This window comes from Diorhabda carinulata, chromosome 6, assembly GCF_026250575.1.
Source record: "Diorhabda carinulata isolate Delta chromosome 6, icDioCari1.1, whole genome shotgun sequence".
NCBI classification, from domain to species: Eukaryota; Metazoa; Arthropoda; class Insecta; order Coleoptera; family Chrysomelidae; genus Diorhabda; species Diorhabda carinulata.
Window position 1 is genome coordinate 3,116,292 of NC_079465.1, and position 20,536 is coordinate 3,136,827.

Genomic DNA, 20,536 nt, shown 5'->3' on the forward strand with positions numbered 1-20,536 from the left:
AATAATTAGTCATCGTCCATGTGGTTCCTGTTTTTATTGCAAGGAAAAAGTTTATGAGTATTCCATAAATGAAGAATTACGAGTGTATCATAACTGCAAAAAAAGCTGAATAACAAAAAAACCGTTAGTGATGAAGATACAATAATAGATAAATTTCCATTGTTATTGTTGTTAAAAAATATTTAGTGATGTAAGTCATAAAGTACTCAAGAAAAAATTATACCTCATGAATGTACCTAAAAGTTTTTGCCATTATAAAGCTGGGTGTTTGTATGTACATAGTTCATTAACCCATTATGGATATTAATAAAAACTTCTTGTTGTGTATTTTTAAAGATTATAACTGAAACAAAGTACCTATTATACTTACCATTAATCTTTATTGTATATTTTGTATAGTAATTTATTTTGTTATAAATCTTTTTATAAACTAAGCGATGTGTTTATTCTTTGATTTACCTTCTCTAGCTCTATGTAAAAAAAATTCTCGCCGATTATACATTATTGGTAAGACAACTCGAGACAAAAAAGTTATTGACATGCCATTTTCATATACATGAAACAACGTCCTCTAAAACCCACTATGCTTATTAATTTGCTTAGAATTTATATATTTTGTTTTGCTAGGAAAAAACTCTTTCAAATATACATCAAGTTTATAAAAATCGATTAAGCAGAACCGGACTTACAAACATTTTTCATAACAAGGTTCGCACTCTCCCCTACTTGTTATTTGGAGAAATGTACTGAAACGTGTAAGATGAAAGATGGGCAGAATTTATTGAAGAATTCCATTTACGTATATAAAGTACCACTTAATTTGGTAATTTAAAAAAAAATTGCTAGTGGTGGTTCCAAAATTCTGAAAATAATTTCAACGTATTTGTCGAGGCTACTTTTGTTATAATTTTTTCCCGGAAGCTGTAATGCAATCCGATCGTAAAATTTGGCCGACGTTCGTTCTTGATTGCCCACCCGGTAGTAAGCCGATTAATTCCATTGAAATAACTGATTTTATAGTATAATTATTGTAATAATATCATGATACAATGGTGAAATAGTTGATTTTATAGTATAATTATTGTAATAATATCATGAAACAATTGTGAAATAGCCATTGAAACACTGTATCTCTATTTTAGAAATAAGAGATAGGATATTCCAATATTTGTTGTGAATTTTATATTACTAATAAGAAAAATTAGTCACAATATATGTCTGGTACTACTAATAGAATTTTTGAAAAAATTTTATCGAAATTCGTTCAATTTAAACTATCCCCATCCTTTTTAGCAACTTTTCAATTTTATTTTTTTGTTGAATAAATAATGAAGATCCAAGTTGGCGACATTGGCTTGTCAAATTACCCGCCAGTGATATTCTACATTTACCCCCCCAAAAGAATGTCAGTTGTCAAAACATAAATGTCGTAATGTGTCAGCTGGTTGTTATCATATGTTGAATAAATCAAAACAATGAACGTTTTATTAAATATATGCATTTTTTATAAGTGAAATGAGGGTAAGTTATAAGAAATTTTGAAAGCAAATTATCTTAAAAATAATAATATCAAGAAAAAATATAGTTTAGTACTGAAATTTAGAAGTTACAAATAATAATGTCAAGGCATCATAGTATATTTAGTGTAGTTAAACTGATATTAAATTCTTACAAAATCCTAAATATCGATGTAAAATTTAGAATATCTATATATTTAATTTGAAGATAAATTTAAAATGGTACTTTACCAATATTAAAATCATATCAAATTCTTTCTACTATTATGGCGGGACAAAAGATTTTGTATGGCGCCAATCTAGGATATGTCCTGTTAATCGAGCTTGGTTATGTGGTTCGTACACGTAGGAAAAATTTCGCGGTTTTAGTTTTTTCGTTAAATTAGGTATTCTACACTTTATTAAAGTAAGTTTGTTGTTTTTTAGTAGCTTTTAATATTGAAAAATGATGATTTAGTTTTTACCACATTGTGATTGCATGAATTTTGATTATTCACCATACTAGGCATGATTAGGGTTACATTTTGGATTTTTTCCAAATTAAAAATCGTATATGAATGTTAAGAAATATATATATTAAATAAAAATATACGTATTTTTATTAAATATCTAGTTAAATATGCCTCAATAAAGGTTATTTGTACTACCACTTTCACCTACTATGTGCATTGATTAAGGGCTTTATACTATTTAAAAATTGTCAAATATATACCATCGGGCTATTTTAAATACTTCTATGGAAATTCGTAAAGTTTTTGTCGAAAAATAAATGCTAGGAGTGGACTTTAAATCATAATAGTGGGTTTTAAATTTTAAAAAACATGGAGGATTTCACGTCACTACTTCTAAGTGTGTGGTAACTTTACGATTTTTATTAATTGTGTAGTTGAGGTTTGATTTTAGTAATTATCTAGTACTAAACGAAATTATTTTATTCTGTAAGAGAAATTAGATTCTATAATAAAATAATCATGACAGCATGGTTAACCTATGCACAATGTGGGATCAATTTAACAATCAAAGCTGTTAGATAAATTATGCTTTGGGAATAAGGAAGCTGAAATCTACAATTTTTAATTGAATTTCATTGATTTATAAATAGGTACGATTCCAAAGAATAAACTTTTTTGTTTGTCAGATCAAAAATTTAATAGTATGGGGGATTTTGGTACATTTTTCATATTAATATGAAATTATCTATATTTATGAAGGTATTGATTTCCCATTTGCTTATTATTCCTTCAAATAATTCTATAGAACTTTCATATATGTTTATTTTCGTTTTGGATGTCATATTTATGTAAAATTGGCCATTTTTTGTTACTATATAATAAATATTTTAACAAAACTAGTGCACTATACAGATTTTACTAAAAAAATACATTCAAAAGTTTATTTAGATCTAACAGGTACATCTTTCCTCTCACAGGTTGATCAATTTCATACGTAACATCATTAAAAGACTGTATATTGAAAATGTCAAACCACAGTACAAAATCCGACGACAAACGTTCTTTACAATCAACTGAAAACTTTAAAGAATACGACGTTGAAAAACTGAACTCCGTAGGACACAATTCTGAAGGAGAATATGCCGAAACGTCTAAACTTTCCTTCCAGGACCTACTACGAATCCACCACAAGCAAACCGTTTGGGGTTTCCAATTCGGTAAAGAAGCCAGAGAGAGTAGTTTAGCTAGAGACAAAAATAAAAATAAAGATGCCGATTGGGAAAAATGTGACGAAACGCAGACTGTTGTGGATAGTGACACAGCTAGCACGAGTAGCTGTAAAAGTATTACTGAAAAGGATCACAAGACACCTCACAGTAGGAAGAGAACTGGTGTCCGAAGGACTGGAAAAAGGAAAAATAGTTCAAAGGCCACGAATGATTTTGTTTCACCACAGAAAACCAGGAAGGCACCGTTACCTTTGATGGATTGGGCAGATTCCAAGGAGGTTAGTGTTGATATTTGTATTGTTTTGGGGGATTTTTCTTAATTAAGATTCTTAATGATGTATTCGTGTAGGTTATTGAGAACTATGATTTATTTAACTGGACCATGTTTTTCGTGATAATTTATTTTGATTTTAGATTTTTTCTGATCAAAACATTTTGATAAATACTTTAATATATTGAAACGTTAAGTGTTTAACTGATTTTCTATCAAAACAGACTTAAAATCAAGATAAATAATTACAAAAATTTTTTTTTTAGTCTTGAGAAACATTTCAGGTTAGAAATCGTCGTGGGCTCATTTATTTTCAATATTTAAAAATGTATTTAGAATATATTCTATAAGATGGGTTGTTAAAGTGATTTTACCCCAAAGAAATCACAAATAGAGAAGCTAAAATTAACCAAAAGCATTGGGTGTAAATAGGTTTCGAAATAATAATAATAAAACGGGAGTACAAGTTATACTGAAAAAAATAGTTTTTTCATTAAAAACCTATTTCTACATTACTTAAGTAAATTTAATGTAACGTAAAATATAATTTTAGAGTGAACATAGAAATTTATGGTATTTGTATTATTTTGGAAGATTTATTATTGACTTTAGGTTACTTCTGATAGAGATAAATTTCAGAAATGAAATAAAAATATTTTTTTGAGACAAATTTTGAAAAATACTTCAGATGAATTGTCTTCGAATCAGTTAATCGAAATCGCGGTCAGCTGATTTAGACAGCTGCGATTTTTTTCAAAACATATGGCAACATCGCTCTATCACGTGGTCAGATTAGTCCGAATGCCATTGGGTGTAATAAGTTTTGAAATCGTGACATCACTTGACTCGAAAGTGAACTAATAAGATGGGAAACTGAGCTACACTGAGAAAAATAGTTGTTTCATTTAAAAAAAGTAATAGTACGATGTGTGGCTATTAAATAACATTACAGGAAGTCTCTTTATTTTTCTTTTTTTCTTCATATTCTATCTTCTGAAACAGAAAAAAGTCGCACGGTGCCAAATCTGGTGAGTACGGCGGGTATTCGAGCATTGGAGTGCACTTACTGGCCAAATACTGGTTCACAGAGAGCGCGTTATGGGCAGGTGTCATTTTTTACGCAGTGCTGCCAAAACTGACAAATAGTAAGTCTGGTATATCCCTCCGGAACCCATTCAGTCATCGCGGTACCGTTAATGTCGAAAAAAACGATTAACATTGCCTTGAATTTTGACTTTTTCTCTTTGCCCTCACAACACCACTCAAAAACACGCGCACGAGATAGAGAATTGTCCCCGTAGGCTTCTTGAAACAATTTATAGCACCCAGTCGGAGTTTTTTGCGATCGTTTCAAACCGCTACGGTACAAATACTATAGTAGTGACGGCATAGACAAGATATCTAGATACCCACGCCCTCTAGGCACTCGAATAGCCAGTCCTCGTAAACTTAGCAAAAAAAATTTGTTGTTGGGTCGTATTTGAATGTTTTTATGTATCAATAATGTACGTGACTAATTTCGTTTTTAATTCTATTCCATTCAGGTATGGTTATATATGGTTTACAAAGAAGAAGCTTCGTTGAATCTACGGAATCCCCGACTTTTCGAAGACTTTTCGAACTTCATGCCGCGCATGCGCGCCATATTATTAGACTGGGTGATGGAAGTATGCGAGGTTTATCATTTACGTAGAGTTACATATTACCTGTGCGTAGATTACTTCGATAGATTTCTTTCCATACGGCCGGACGTACCGAAAAATCAATTACAATTAGTCGGCGTGACATGTTTATTTTTGGCGTCGAAATTGGAGGAAGTCTACCCGCCGAGATTATCCGAATTTTCTTACGTGTGCGACGGAGCTTGCAGTCCGGACGAAATTCTGGCTTGCGAATTATTAATTTTGAATAGTTTAGGTTGGGATTTGAACATAATGACGCCGAGCGACTGGTTGAATCTTTATATGCAGATACATTTCCAAGTGGGAAATGTAACCAGACAGAAGTTACACGTCGATATGAATAGACAGTTCTTTTTCCCCCAATATTCCGGCTATCAATTTACCAGAGCTTCGCAATTATTGGATATGTTGAGTTTGGATCCGGGATTTTTGAAATTTAGCTATAGTACGATAGCTGCAGCCGCTATGTATTTTATGTACGGTAAAACTGTGGCGTTGAATACTTCGGGTTTGTCGTGGACGCAGCTGCAACCTTGCGCCGAATATATGGCGGTGTTTTATCATGTCATAAGGGACAGTCCTGATCCGAGGTTGCAAAGTTGTAAAGGAGATAACGCAGTCGATGAACCAGCAACTAATTCCTTGGATAGTATCAGGCATAATGTGAGTATTCTATTCATTTATTCGACGTTCAATAATTTTAACCTCGAAATTTTTGCTAAATCGTCCTCTATCTACACTTCAAGCGTTTAAATCCGAGTAAAATTTAATAAAACTTGCGGTGATTTTCATCATTTCTATTTGTTGATAGGTTTCTCAAATAACTTTTCAACTTTTGAAGATGAAAAACCATAACATCGACTCCGAGAGAGTCAAACTATCGACCGATTAGTTTGCGTTGTCATCAGTGTAAAGTTATGGAGAAGATAATAGCGAAGGAACCAACAACATGGGTTTATGCCTGGTCGATACACAACAACAAATCTTCTTGCACGTCTAGACCGGTGGACCACTGCTTATGACAATGGAGATGCTACGGATGTCATATACCTGGACTTTGAAAAGGCATTCGACATAGATATTGTTACACAATCTAGAGCATATTGGAATAAGAGGGAATCTTTTGGCCCCAATTTCATGACATTTCGATTAGTCAGAAAAAAGTGACAGCCATTTAAGTGATTTTATTATCATTGCTTCTTAATGTTGCTTGATGTCTTCAAAAGTGTTTTCCGGATTCTGCTCTACCAAAAAGAACCATTTGTTATTGATTTGCTGGATTTGAACGTTGTCTTTCAGACGCCGATGATGATGATGAACGTTCTGGTCGTCCAATTGAGGTGATTACATCAAATAAGTCCTCGAATTGGTTATATCGAATCGTAAATTGAAATTTCGTGAGATAGCCGAGGCCGTAAAGACATCAGAAGGCAATTATGCATGAACATTTCACCATGAGAAAGTTTCTTAGTGGACTGCAGCCTGTGAACCACCACGTCCGAAGCGTCCAAAGGTACGCAAGTCCACTGGGAAGTTTACGGCTTCAGTATTTTGGGTTGCGCATGGAATATTTCCAAAAGGGAGCTACACTTAATAGAGCTGTTGGATAGTTTGAATACAAAAATCGAGGAAAAACGTCCGATTTAAAAATCGATGATTAAATTGAACGAATTACACTTTGAATTGCTTCCTCATCCACCGTATCGTCCAGATCTGGCCCCCAGTGACTACTGATCTCAAAAAAATGCTCGCCGGTGAGAAATTCGTTGCTTATATAATTTCGGAGGACGGGAAGTGTGCGTGGTTATCTTGCAAAAATGCGGTCATTGACCGTACGCTCAACGAATCCTCGTTTGCCTATCCGTTATCCAAAATGAACATTAAGGTACTTCCGCACACATAACGCGTAGTGTCACCTGCTCACGCACACATCCCAGACAGGTTTAATTCTTCTTCAATGCAGACGCGAGGAATCTGGTCGTTTTAGTACCGTAGTACGTACCGTTCAGCTTTAAGATTGCTTTATTCGACCACAAAATGGTATATTGGAACTGCATGCGAAGTACCACTCGAAAATTCCTTCCACTGCGCGTGGTGGTAACCAGGACGGTCAATTCTCTCGATAGCAACACTGCGGATTGGTTTGGTCGTCCAAAACGCGGCGCGTCGGTAACAGAGCCCTTGATCAAGAATTTCTGTTGAACGATTTGGTAGCGGCGGTTAAACGATTATTTTTTATTATGTCTTCATAGTTACGAGAAATATTTTTTTTTAGGTAAAAAATTTGGTGAAAGACGAAAACCATTCGCTCCAAACGCACGTAGTAAACATGGAATACTTCGAAAAATCGGCGATAATACGCCTTGAACAAATGGGTTTAAAAGTAGAAAGGACTTATGTGAAAAAGAAGAAAGATAAAACGTCGAGTTCGATTTGCGAAGAAAATAGCAAAGAAAACGAAATAGACGATCCACAAAATTATTTATGCATGTACGAATTGGAAAAATTAAGTTGCGAAGCGGAACTTTTAAGCGACGAAGAATTATCTATAACGCCGCCACATACTTCGGACGCGAATTTGATTTTGCCCGAAGAGAACAAAGCAGTTTTAAGTTTCGATGAAATTTTGGAAGGTATCGTTAAATGTAATAAAAAAAATATACCTCTACAGGAATTAGATAGTAATTTAGAGAATATTAGAGAGAGCGGTTCGGATTAGACTTATATTTAAGTTTTATTTTAATTTGAGCTTTGGACGAATTTGAGAGTTTCTATAATATGATGGTAAAATTTTCCGCTGCAACCCCTCTTTTCACTTGGGAAACAAGGGGTTATCGTGATCATTATCATCCACATCGATACGGATTGGAGAATATTCGTCTTCTTCAATTTGGCGTGACGTGGGTGCGATCGCCCTCAGTAAAACATTGAAATAGGACTGATCGAGAAAGTAACCTTCGATTTTTGCAACAACCTCTAATGATTTGTGCCTCATATGCCCAGCAACACTTTTTCGGTTTCTATAGATTTCACAGTTTCAGAAAAAAAATTAAGCCGCGGTTGTTCATCCGTTCTCTAGAGCAAAAACCAAGTGAACCAGGAGGAGAATCGTCCATAAAATGCTGTCCACGTTCCGAACTACTTAATACCCTTACAATTTTTTGAAACAACTGTAGTAAGACCACTTTTATGCATGTTCTGAATTTTTATCGGGCTATAGTTCACTTGCTCTAGAGCTCTTTCCAACTGATCAAAATATCTTAACATTTTTTTCCCTATTAAACGCTCGTGCTCTGCTAGAAGAGATTTATTCCTTCTATAATCACTAAAAACACTGAACACCATCAAATACCCTTACAGATTTAATTGTTGCTCACAGAGAACCCAAATTCAGCGCCATCTAGTGACAAATCAATAAGTACACTGTCTGGCTCTGGTACTTCAACCTTACTATTTGCGATGATGTCATATTTAGGTATTAAAATTTAGTAAAACGACAATTTTTTGTAAAATTTATCTTTATATCAAAATTTAAGCTTAAATTGTACTCTTATAAGTTCAAAGCTCAAATAATACTGTAGTAAACTGTGTGATTTGTAATTTAAGATCATGTTATATGTCATTTTTTTTTTAATTTATGGTGAACACTTTTATACGTTTTAATAATTCATTAATTTGGTGTATATTTCGTTTTATCGTCATTTACACAAAAAAAAAATAGGAATTTTGGATTGGTTTCGTTACCAAATTATTTTTAGATGAAATAGTTTAGTTGGTAATTTTCTCTTTATCGTTCTACTATCAAATCATTTTAAACTCCATCGCACAGAATCCAAAAGACGTAACTTCATAAATATGTCCAGTCGGTCAACTTAAACCACTTCTATAAGTTAGTGGTTCGTATCCGGTTCGAAGGACCAAACAATTTAGTCTAAAACCACTTGTATAAGTTAGTGGTTCATACCAGGCTCGAAGGACCAACTAATTTAGTCTACAACCACTTGTATAAGTTAGTGGTTCATACCCGGCTCGAAGGACCAAACAATTTAGTTGTTAGTATTAATTTAGTGATACTAATCTATTCAATAATATTTCCAAATCATATTATAGGATGAATGAAGATCATTTTTGGTTTTAAGTTAATATTTTAGTGATTTTGATACTTTTACAAATTAATAACTGTTGGGGTACTTTTTCAAATGATGCGGAACGTATTATTCCGGTGAAATGTAGTTTCAAATTACTTTACGAAAGGAAAAATTATTTATTTTAACAAATTTAATACTCGATTTCATTTGAGAAGTAGTAAATAATTGAAAATTACTAAAAAATATTATATCGTAATGCTTTTCGTATTCATGAACACTCTTTATATTCTTAAGGTGAATACTGTCTCTTATGTTCTCAATTTATTTAAACACTACACTTAACTAATTAATATAATTCACTTTCCACTATCACTTAACTAATTTATTTAAATTCTTTGAATACTTGTCTATTTCACTATGAATATTTATTATAAACTAAACTAAACAAAAAACTATAAGAAACAATGTAAATAAACCACCTGATATAAAAACAAAGATCGAACGAATTCCGAGTATTTCAACAAAGACGGCGCCTTCGCCGAATTCTTAGTTACCTGTGACGTGAAATATTTTTCTGAAAATTATTTCCTGTTCAATTTATTTGACATATTTGAAGTTACGTCTTATGTACGTGATCCGTTGTCGACTTTATTTGTTTAAAATGTTTTGTAACGAAAAGTTACGAGTGTGTTGTAAGGAACGAAATGATTGTATTTACTATTTTTCTTTTCATATTTTTATAAATACTTGTGAATTTGAAGTTATTAACCGTTAAAACCTAACATGTTTTTAATAATCTTGAATTTGTTTTCATTATAACCAAAATTTTATGTAGAATAATTATTTTGTTTTGTCCTATTTAGTAGATGATTAAGTTTTAGCGGGAATGTTTTTTGTTTTGTCCTCACAATACATTTTCCTTTGTACATTAGCGTTTTTTTCCTTTAAATTGAGGAAATAAAAACAATTTGATCTCAAATTATCTGATTTGTGTATATTAAGAGTTGAAAATTAATTTTAGACACGCGGTTTTGATTGGAAAAGCAAATTATGTACAGTAAAAGCATATTTTTAACCCTCTAATATTAAAAAAAAAGCCTGACGCCGTTTTTTTCCGAATATGACATTTTAACTTATTTTAAAATAATACAGCTTCCAATTATTTTCTATTTATTGTTTACGATGCTTTTTTTGGACATAAGGTATAATATTTAATTAGAAAAAAACATATTTGGTTGAAAAAACAGTTTCAAAGATGCAGGATTTTGTACATTACAAAACACAGAAATTTATAATGTTTTCGATGTAAATATTGACCTGGATTATTTGTGAATAAAGAAATCTATTTTTATTTCTCTATTTTAGTTTTATTTTGTTTAATTAACCGATTTTAATTGTGAGCTGATCCAATTAAATTTTTATTAGTCCCGTCAAATTAGACCAAAAAATAAGAGTGATTGTAGATACATTCCCATTTTTTTGCCACCCAATATTTTTAAATTGTTTGATCTGATGATTCGATAAAGACGGTTAAATTTGAAGCTTTTTACAGCGAAGAGCATGAATTCATACAGTCTTGAGGTCATTTGGACTGCAGATGTTGCTTTTTGACAGTGATCAACTTATCCCAGTATATAAAAACGCATATTATGGCAATCATTAAGAGTTTGTTGTTACTTGACACTTTACAACCATATTCACTCTATATATGATAAATCCTGTCCACATCATTATAATAATTATTTAGAATTAACTTGGAAGAGGTTGAAATCCGTGTTGGTCAATTTTAAGATGTTAGATATTTAGAAAAACCAGTGACTTTTTAAATAATGGTACATATTAACAAAGTTAATTGCAATATATGTACATTTAAGCAATAAAACAACAATTTAACTTGCTACACCTTTATTTATTTCTTACAAATAGGGAAATATTTAATCACAGATACAAAAAGTCTATTTTAGTGCAGTCTAATATGTATAAATTGGGTTTCAAAAACAAAACAATATTTTCGTTAATAAAATAATACAAATTGAAAGTAAAATTAATACAGAAGTAAAATATCCTCGGGAATCAATTTGAATTAAATCAAAACATAAATATACTGTTATTTTGAATAATACTAAAGTAAACAGATCTTTCTTTTTGAGCACTAAATTTTGAACATTTCAAAATTTACAGACAATATAAAACATGGAGGAACATCATCGTCTGTTTACCCTTTTATTTTTCATGTTCTAGTAAAATCTAAAATCGCGATAAAGAAACATTCAAAATATGTGATTAAAATCTGTTGAAACTTAACATCTAAATCAAATCGTCTCATATAATTAAAAAAATAATTTCGTAATTATTATTGAATTCATTATAAAACGTAAATAAAATGACGAAACAATTTTTAAATCTAAATATTGTAATAACAGGTTTCACAATTGTTTATTATTATATTTTTGACGAATTGGAAAATATAATCAACAGTAGATGTTTATATTCTAAGGATGTATATATTTATATTAATTTTATAATACTAAACTCTAAAATATTATTTAATGAAAAGCTTCAAGAATAATAAAAACATTAAGAAGACTTTACTTTGATGATATGAAAAGGCACATACACAAACAATACACATTAATAATTAAAAACTGTAATCTACGTAATTTTTAGAAACATATTTTCTATTAAATTCTCATATTATTATGACAAATGACATAAAAATGAAGTGCCAGAGATTATCTATATTTAGATGGTTCACGACATTATTAGTTCTAACTAAATTGGCGCCACCTAGATGTGTAAAGTACAACTACTAATTTCATGACAATGAAATGAAATTTTACTAACGGCGCGAAATTTGAATGTTTACAGAAGTTCTTATCAGATATGAATTTTAAGATTCTGTTTTAATAAAAATGTTTCTTTGTTGGAAGATAAAGGTATTGGATAATATATATTAATCATCAATTTCGTAAACAAAATCAAATGCTTCACTATAATAAAGGAATAGTAAATTTAATATGCAATAGGAAATACTACAAGGAATTATTTTTATGTATGAAAGTGTATACGAAAGATATCGACGCATAATTGTTAAAATTTGAGACATACTTCATTTTTTTTTTCATTTTTAGATTGAAAAAGTTTTAAGAAACTTTGTTATAATAAAATAACCTCAACTTTCTTTTACATCTCCAAAATTATGAATCACCCTATATACAAAGTTAATTCTTGTTATTTCGATATTTATAGGAACCAATTGAGATAGTAAATAGGGGTAAAAAGTGCTTATAAACAATTAAAATCTATAATTACAAAAGTGGAAGATACGTTTTTTGGAAAAATATTGTTATAATTTTGAAAAAAAAATCAAATATACACTTGAACTACAAAAATGTAGAAAATATAAATAACAACAAATATAATTCAGATCCGAAATCTACTTGGGATTCATATGTATTTTTTTTCATAAATATAGATTAAATTTTGGCCTACATTTGAGCTATTTTTCAATTTTTATTTCTTATTATCTACGTTGATTTTTTCTTGTTTTTGTTTACGTTTAACGAAGCCGTAGCATCTACTACGCTTACCGCTATACCAAATTGTCCAGCGTAGTACGTGGACATTACCAATGCCTAAAACAATATATGAAAATAACTCAACGTTTTAATTTGACATTCCAAATATAACCTAAAAATTTCATCAAACACCACACTCGACAAGTATCAATTATATCTCTTTACCTGTATATGATCAATTTTGAATTTAAATCTGTCGATACCGATGAGTAAATCGGAAAAAGCAAACAAGATGCTACCAGCACAAGAACAAAGTTTGCTCCACGTCCATAAATCCTAAAAGTGAATTATTCAGAATAACATACCAGTCATACAATTAGAGGTGAGTCGTTATTTCCAAAACGGTACTTAATAACAACTTTTTATACATAGAAAAATATAATTAAGAATCGAAGTAACTGGGCAATTTCGGTACTAACCTCAAAAAATTGTACTCTAGCAATAGCCCTCCATAACATCATCGTTATTACAAAAATATAAATAGGAACACCGAATGTGATCACACCGTGTAAATCTGGCAGTAGATAAAGTACAACTAAAAAAATAATAAAACTGAAGTTATATGGAACTGATTATTCATTCCAATTATTTGAACGCCCCGCGTATTAACCAATATTCACATTATAATTCTTACCCATAGTGCCTAAAGTATACAAAACTATAGCTAAAGGTATTTGTAATGGTTTGAAACCGAAAGCTAGTATGTATTGAAGGTGTCCTATTATAAAAGCCAACATTCCTAAATCAAAATATTGATTCCATATTAAAAGAGCATCTCCAATACAACAGAATATCAACCCGGTAAGAATTCTTCGGGAATATCTGTATCTGTAATAAAATTGGAATTGACATACTTATCGATATTGCCATTAACAGTTTTTATAATTACTATAAATAAATATATTAGTAGCTTCTCCATAATTGCATCATTTAAGCAGCGTTGCCAGTTTTGATTTTACAATTTTCCTATTAATACCAAGTGAAACAAATTTGTTTTCACAACTTTATAACCTCAGATAAATATAAAATTATTCTTATACAGTGTGTCCTTGTATACTATTTGAGACTGTTAAGGCACTAAGTAATGGTAAGTGAGAAGACGATGGAACTGTTGTGGGGGGTTGATTAAAAAACATTTTATTTTCGTACCATGGATAATTTCCCAACCAAATTATCCATAGGGTGAAAATCTTTTTTTAAATCAACTGTCAGATGAAAAACTTTAGGTTAGGTCACCATTAATTAACCCAAGACTGATTCAATCGCCTTCTACTTACCATTACTCAATGCCCTTAACAGTCTCACAGAATAACAAATAAATTTGGCATGTTTAAGTTATAAGGTTACAAGAAACTTTTTTTTCCGAAATTTTTGACCCCCCTATACGCTTCTGCAATGTATTATGGAGTATATAAAAATTAAAATTACATATGTCTTCGCATTTATAAGATTTTTCAGAGTATTTAAAGTTAAATAACGTTAATTACTAAAAAAAATATCCATAACATTAAATTAATTACAAAACTGATAAAGAATTTCTAGATATATGTAAAGTAACAATAAATAGTGAATTACATCGAGTCTGGCAACACTGTATTATATGTCTGATATATTATATGTCAAATTTCATAAAACGTAAATAAGTATAATAAAAACATAAAACGCAATTAATTTATTATTTCACATCAAGCAATGAATATATTTAAGTGAATTTCAACCAAGAATCGCTTGCTTTCTCATAAATTATGTGTATTCGATCTATTTCCATTATAGTATTATAGAAGAACCTACGTATTCTCGTCCGCCATTTTGGTACCTTCGTCGAACAATAGTATATAGAGAGTAGCATGTAAAGATAGTTGAATCCTTGATTCTTTTGTAATATTCTCATAAAATATTGTTGTTTGAAAGTTTTACAAAACATTTTTAATTACCCTAATAAAGTTAATTGCTGATTTAAAAAACTGAAAACTGAAAAAACTTTATCTTGTGAATGCGTTGTTCGTAGACATTTCCAGTGTTGTCAAATGAAAAAAATTGTTACACACTTTATTACGATTCGATCATTTTATTTAAAAAATGTTGAAATATTCATGTAAAATAGAGATATCACTTGTTTTTAAATAAATATGAACAATAGAATTTCTTTTTCTAAAGGTGCAGATTCATGGTGACGCTTGACGTGGTCTTAGAACGCCAAATGAGGTCACGTAATTCAATTTTGACTTGAGCGTACACTACAAATTAATTTAGTGTCAAAACTAAACATTCAGCTTTTTAAATCTAGTATTATAGCGTAAACCATCAACCTTTATTATCAGCTGTTCACTAGTGTTCATAATCAACATAAATTTTATGATTATAGGTTAGTATATTATTATTAATCCAAGTAACGTTCACAAACCACGTGATCTCCTGAACCAATCAAATTTCACTTGCCCAATGTTATAGCATGTGTCATGTTCGCGCCATCTAGTGAATTTTTTTTCAAAGCGATAAATAAAATTAATCACACATATTTTGAAATCGTTTAATAATAGCTTTTTTTGGGATATTTATGCTCGAATTACACGAGGCGGAAATGTAAATAATTGTATTCCGTAATTAAAGCATTTCAAGGTTTGCAGACAATGTGGGTCATTTTGTTTATTTTTTATCATATTGCGTAGTTTATGGGTTTACATTTCCCGAGTGAATAAAAAAACTGTCGATAATATAGCACAAAACAACATGTTAATGTAAACAAAATAGTATTTCTAATATCTAATCGGAAAGTTATTCTAGTCAGTAAAGGATTATAGATAATAGAATGAGAATTTTTAATCACTTGAGTATAACATTTAACTATCACTATACACGTGTAATTATAATAAATATATGCATATTGGGTTATTTATTTCACACTCGATAACGTATTTCATCCAATTACCGAGAATATATTACGAAAATTCCATGTAAATAATAATCAACAAATTACATGTATAATAATATACACGTCAAGTTAGCGACGCCATCTACACTCTCAAATGAACACCACTATGTCATATTGGAGGAAACTGTGAAATATTGATTACTTCCAGATACTGGTATAGAGATGGGAGTTTCTACTTTTACTTGGTATAAAAGATATAATTTTATACTTACTCATCTCCCAAGCTCATTCCGTTAAGTAAAACGAACAACATCAGACTGATTATCGGCAGACATTTTAATATTAAACTGAAAAACGAAGGTTTATCTTGTGGAATGAATATTACGAAATATATAGCAACGGTTTTAAAAAATGGCACCAATTTAGGCCCAACCGTTCTCACCTAAAAATAGGACAGCATCTCAATAAGAAAAACGTCAAATAAATAATCAATAACGAAAATTCTTCTTCTTTTATAATATTGGTTTGACGTTTCAAACCAAACGGTTTCAAAGATTAGGGTTAGATTTTCCGTCTTCAAGTATCGATATCTTGAAAACTAAACGAGATATCGAAAATTTTTATTATTCATTTTCGATTTATTTCGGATCGATATACAAAATGGCATAGCCAAATCCCGGCGCCACGGAAATCGTACGCGTGCCATATCACGAGTTATTCCAATAATGAGAAGTTTTAGTTAAAATCAAAATTCAATGACCATATTATCTATTACTTATCGTAAATCAATGGTAATGACGTCTTGAATCCACGCCATTAAAAGAAATTTTTGTTTTATTACGTTGCAATTAATTTAAGTAATAAACAACCTTGACGATAGAGTCATTATAACAATATGGCGGCATTCATGACGTCACTACCACTACCAATTTATATCTAAACTGTCATTAATGGCGTATATCAAGAATTTAATATTTCCACAAAATTCAAAAATGTTTTTATAAAGTTAAACCCACAGTTTATTTTTATTTTTGTTATCGTCTGTATTATTTTTGTTTATGATCTCGTTTGTTATTTATTTCCGGTTATTTTTTACCTTTGAAGTTTGAACAAAGGAAAGTTTGGTGTCATAAACAACTTTTTAACCATTATCGAACCTTTTGAATTTAAAAATAACTACTATTTTATACAGGGCGAGTCTTTATTAATTTACGGGTATCATAAGAATTAAAAAATCAAATAAGGTGTGTAAACACTATAGACAATGGTTAATTTCACAAATCACCCTGTAAATGAACCCTGATGGCTTCTACATATGGTAAAAGTATGTAAAGTTCTTATGACTCACCCTGTATAGAGCCTCAAGTGTTATAACATACATTCCGTATCATAATACGTTGTAATTTTCTATTTTCAATGAAAACTATTATCGTAAGAAAGTTAGTTAATGATTGCCTAATATAATAGTATCTGTTGCACTATTAATAAAAACGTGCAAAAAAACTCACCACTTTGATAACAGACATATCGACTTTTCCCAACAATTTCCAGGTTAAATCACTCGAATTTTAATATAAAATTTATAATTAGGAAGTATGGTTAAACTTAATCATACAAAACTACTCTACAACGAACAACAAACGTCAAAATTAAAATCAGCTGTTGTATATAAACAATACTGATTCAGTTACTTGAGTTAATAACGTCGCAAGCTCTATTTCAATGTCGTTTCGACCCGAAGCGAAGTTGTATGTATTATTTCACGCAACGTTGCCGGCTTTCGCTACGGAAATTTTCTAGTAAAAAAAAATAGGCCGTGGAAACGATTACTGTTTATGATAACATTAACATTTTTGACGGTTGGCGTCAATTTAAATATAAAATAGTGTAACGCATCCGTTGAAAAATGCATTCTATCAATAAAAATTCGTACTTACACAATTATCTCGAGGATATTAATCCAAGATTAATCAATAGATGCGTGGAAAAAGGTAATAACTATAATTTCATTCAAGTTTTTATTGGAATTTAATCGTTTTAGCAATGGGATATAAGATAATAGACGAACACGACTTGGAACCTCCTTTTAATCGCTTGATATCCGAACAGCCCAACATACCTGTTAAAAATTTAGATCTGATTCATAGACCTATCGGTTTCGGACGATACGCCATGCCTAAACTGGTAAAAATATACACTTGGGGCAAAAAAAAACGATTCGAGTCGCACGCTTGCGGTCTCTAACAAAAAATCTGTGGTGTTATGTTATTTTTTCGCTCACGTTTGTATGATTCCGTAGGGAATGAGTCACGATTATAATTTTTATCCGTAGAGACGCGAGCTGCATAACAAAGATCCGACGGTAGTGATAGCGGCTATTGAAAGCATTTCAGAATTGGTCGTCGATTCTTCGAGAGCTTATGAGGCTCTTGAATTAAGAATAGTGGAGAGGTTAGGTTATGTAATATGACTATTTTATTTACGTGAAATCGGGTTCGTATTTTAGAATGACTCATTTATTGGTTGACGAAAATCCCGCTATTCGAGAGAGGTGTGCGAGAGCGTTGACTATTTTAGCGATATTAGCTGATGCTAAGAAAAAAATAGTCGCCAATAAGATACTATTGAATAATATTTCGGTGTGTTCTGAAGATCCTTATGAAGAAGTTCGACTACACGTAGCCGAGTTGTTGGAGAGACTTTCAGAATTTTGGTTGAGTGAGTTTATATAGTTTAATTTTTTAAAGAATCACTTTTTTTCAGTGTGTATTCGAATATTTATCAACAATTTAAACAAAAAATTATAATTTATACGAAATCATGTCATAATATAAAATTTTAAATCTGGCAACAATGTAAAAGTGTATACCATTTACATTTAAAACAAGCATTTCTTTTCAACCAACTTATTAATAGATATTATAGTTGATGTAAATTATCTATTCTGATTCCTATATCTGATTTAGTTTTTAAAATTAAAATTAATAAATTTAATACTATACAAATAGTATACCGGATGTTTGTTTCGTTATTTCTACCTCTACTGCTTTAGTTGATAAAACACATTGTCATTTCAGCTGCCGATAGTCTAGTGGAATTCGGTTTTATTCAAATTATTCTGCACATCTTGCAGTCTAGCGAAGAAAAATATATCATGCTAATACACTTAAGAACATTAAGATGTATGTTATACGGCATACAGGGTAAAATGATAGCATTAGAATATTCCGGATATCATATATTGGTAAACTAATATTTAATAATATTAATTAAAAACAAATTAAATCGATAATTCTATTGGAATAAATAGTTATGTTGTCCCGCAATACATATACAAATTATGACTTGGGTGTTTTAGATGTCCTTTTTGAATGACGAAAATTCGGAAGTTTTGGCGGCAGCTTTAGAATGCACAGCACTTTTGACATCTACTTGTATTGGAGAGAAATTAGCGAGGGAATCTAATCTTTTGAATACGTTAGATAAACTTTTACAAGATGAGGTATTTAAGTTAAATCGTATACGGGGATTTCCGCCATCTCATATTTATCACACATAACCTTAGATATCATCTTGGTTCGTAGTGTCATATTCATAGAGTTAATATTAAAGATAGAGAGAGTGAGGTATGTCCGATATTTTGATAAAGACTTAAAGAAAAGTAGAAACGTCAAAATTTATCTTTCTTTTAAAAACTATAAAAAAAAACAGAAGAAACCTAAAATCAAGAACATTTCAAGTATTTATCCTATTATTATTGGATTGTCATGAAGTTTATATACCGCTCACTCTATCTTTAATATTAACTCTATGGTCATACTTGAGGTCAATCAATGAAACGTGAAACAATAGACCATTCTAGAACACGAGACTTTGACAAATCAGCCATTTTACTTAGGTGGCAAATATAATATTCACTCCCTGGTGTTTAAATCGGGATTTTTGTACTTTCCATTATTTTTTATCATTATAGAGAGTGTCATAAATAATAAGCCAACACGCGATGAACAATTCACAACACAACAACAAAGAAGTATTTTTGATTAAATTTGCTTGAGCTTAAGGATTCAAAAATTAAAAACTCGTTAATTTTTACAAATGCAACAAGTATTCGAATGCTATTTTGTGCCCCCTTTTCTAGTACAGATGGCCTTCACTGTCAATGACATCATTCTAGAGTAGTGCTTTGAGGCCATAATTAAATAACGTTGCCAGATTTTGTATGTAGTATGAGGAAAGTAATAAATGTTTAAGTGGCAATCTTAGTAACTTTAAATAGCGAATTAGAGCTTGTAGAATATAAAAATTATATTTTTGCAACATTTTAGTCCGTAGAAGTGTATACACAAGCTGCGCATTGCATTATGTTTTGTACAGTGAAAGGTACTGGTAAAATTATGGCTAGTAAATATCCCAGAATGGTGCATAGATTAATAGAGTTGTGCCAAAATAAAGAAAATTTGTCGACGCAAATATTTGGTTTATCAGTAAGTAGCAATGGCTCAGATTTTGAATCGGAGCTTGTAAAAAATTGTATTTATGCAAATAAGGCTTATTTTATAGGCACTTAAGAATATTTGCGAACATCCAGCAGTAAGAAAACGAGTTAATGCAGAATATCGAAGAGAAATCGGCATGATTCAAATTGGGGCCGATCCTTGTATCCAAGCTTATAAAGATTCTTTGTTGACCGTCATATCTTGGTCCCCTGACTCGGCAACTTGAAATTTCTTATTTCCAAACATCAATTTTGTCAAAATATATGGAAATATATATATTTTTTAAATAGTAATATTTTATTTATCCTGAGGAATAAACGTTTGTCCACCACTGGACAATTTTTTACA

At 30.8% G+C, this 20,536-nt stretch overlaps 3 protein-coding genes across 4 annotated transcripts; 2 read left to right on the forward strand and 1 right to left on the reverse strand.

Annotated features, from left to right (window-relative positions):
- Positions 1 to 1,405: 1,405 nt before the first annotated feature.
- LOC130895516 (G1/S-specific cyclin-E1) lies at positions 1,406 to 10,596 on the forward strand. 2 transcript variants are annotated; one of them, XM_057802857.1, is made up of 4 exons: positions 1,406 to 1,521; positions 2,947 to 3,476; positions 5,014 to 5,814; positions 7,427 to 10,596. In XM_057802857.1, exons 2-4 carry the CDS (start codon positions 2,994 to 2,996, stop codon positions 7,868 to 7,870), a joined length of 1,728 nt encoding a protein of 575 aa, XP_057658840.1. In that variant the 5' UTR covers positions 1,406 to 1,521; positions 2,947 to 2,993; the 3' UTR covers positions 7,871 to 10,596. The 2 variants fall into 2 exon arrangements, with proteins under 2 accessions (XP_057658840.1, XP_057658839.1); XM_057802856.1 differs by lacking the exon at positions 1,406 to 1,521 and adding an exon at positions 1,789 to 1,923.
- Positions 9,457 to 17,446, reverse strand: LOC130895518 (lysoplasmalogenase-like protein TMEM86A). Its single transcript, XM_057802859.1, has 6 exons — positions 17,198 to 17,446; positions 15,962 to 16,131; positions 13,452 to 13,645; positions 13,237 to 13,352; positions 12,983 to 13,093; positions 9,457 to 12,874 (listed from the first exon to the last, which is right to left on the reverse strand). The coding sequence occupies exons 1-6, from the start codon at positions 17,213 to 17,215 to the stop codon at positions 12,767 to 12,769; spliced, it is 717 nt and encodes a 238-aa protein (XP_057658842.1). The 5' UTR covers positions 17,216 to 17,446; the 3' UTR covers positions 9,457 to 12,766.
- LOC130895517 (uncharacterized) lies at positions 17,431 to 20,475 on the forward strand. The gene is made up of 8 exons (XM_057802858.1): positions 17,431 to 17,680; positions 17,731 to 17,873; positions 18,022 to 18,140; positions 18,196 to 18,407; positions 18,767 to 18,933; positions 19,048 to 19,191; positions 20,018 to 20,176; positions 20,253 to 20,475. Exons 1-8 carry the CDS (start codon positions 17,596 to 17,598, stop codon positions 20,412 to 20,414), a joined length of 1,191 nt encoding a protein of 396 aa, XP_057658841.1. The 5' UTR covers positions 17,431 to 17,595; the 3' UTR covers positions 20,415 to 20,475.
- Positions 20,476 to 20,536: the final 61 nt, after the last annotated feature.

Coding starts and splice junctions, on each gene's coding strand:
- LOC130895516 (XM_057802857.1), top strand. CDS start 2,994: ATGTCAAACCACAGTACAAAATCCGACGACAAACGTTCTTTACAATCA. Junction 3,477..5,013: donor ATTGGGCAGATTCCAAGGAG/GTTAGTGTTGAT, acceptor TATTCCATTCAG/GTATGGTTATATATGGTTTA. Junction 5,815..7,426: donor TGGATAGTATCAGGCATAAT/GTGAGTATTCTA, acceptor ATTTTTTTTTAG/GTAAAAAATTTGGTGAAAGA.
- LOC130895518 (XM_057802859.1), bottom strand. Junction 13,646..15,961: donor GGAATGAGCTTGGGAGATGA/GTAAGTATAAAA, acceptor ATTTTATTACAG/ATACAGATATTCCCGAAGAA. Junction 12,875..12,982: donor TCAAAATTGATCATATACAG/GTAAAGAGATAT, acceptor ATATTGTTTTAG/GCATTGGTAATGTCCACGTA.
- LOC130895517 (XM_057802858.1), top strand. CDS start 17,596: ATGCATTCTATCAATAAAAATTCGTACTTACACAATTATCTCGAGGAT. Junction 18,141..18,195: donor GAATTAAGAATAGTGGAGAG/GTTAGGTTATGT, acceptor TTCGTATTTTAG/AATGACTCATTTATTGGTTG. Junction 19,192..20,017: donor ATAAACTTTTACAAGATGAG/GTATTTAAGTTA, acceptor GCAACATTTTAG/TCCGTAGAAGTGTATACACA.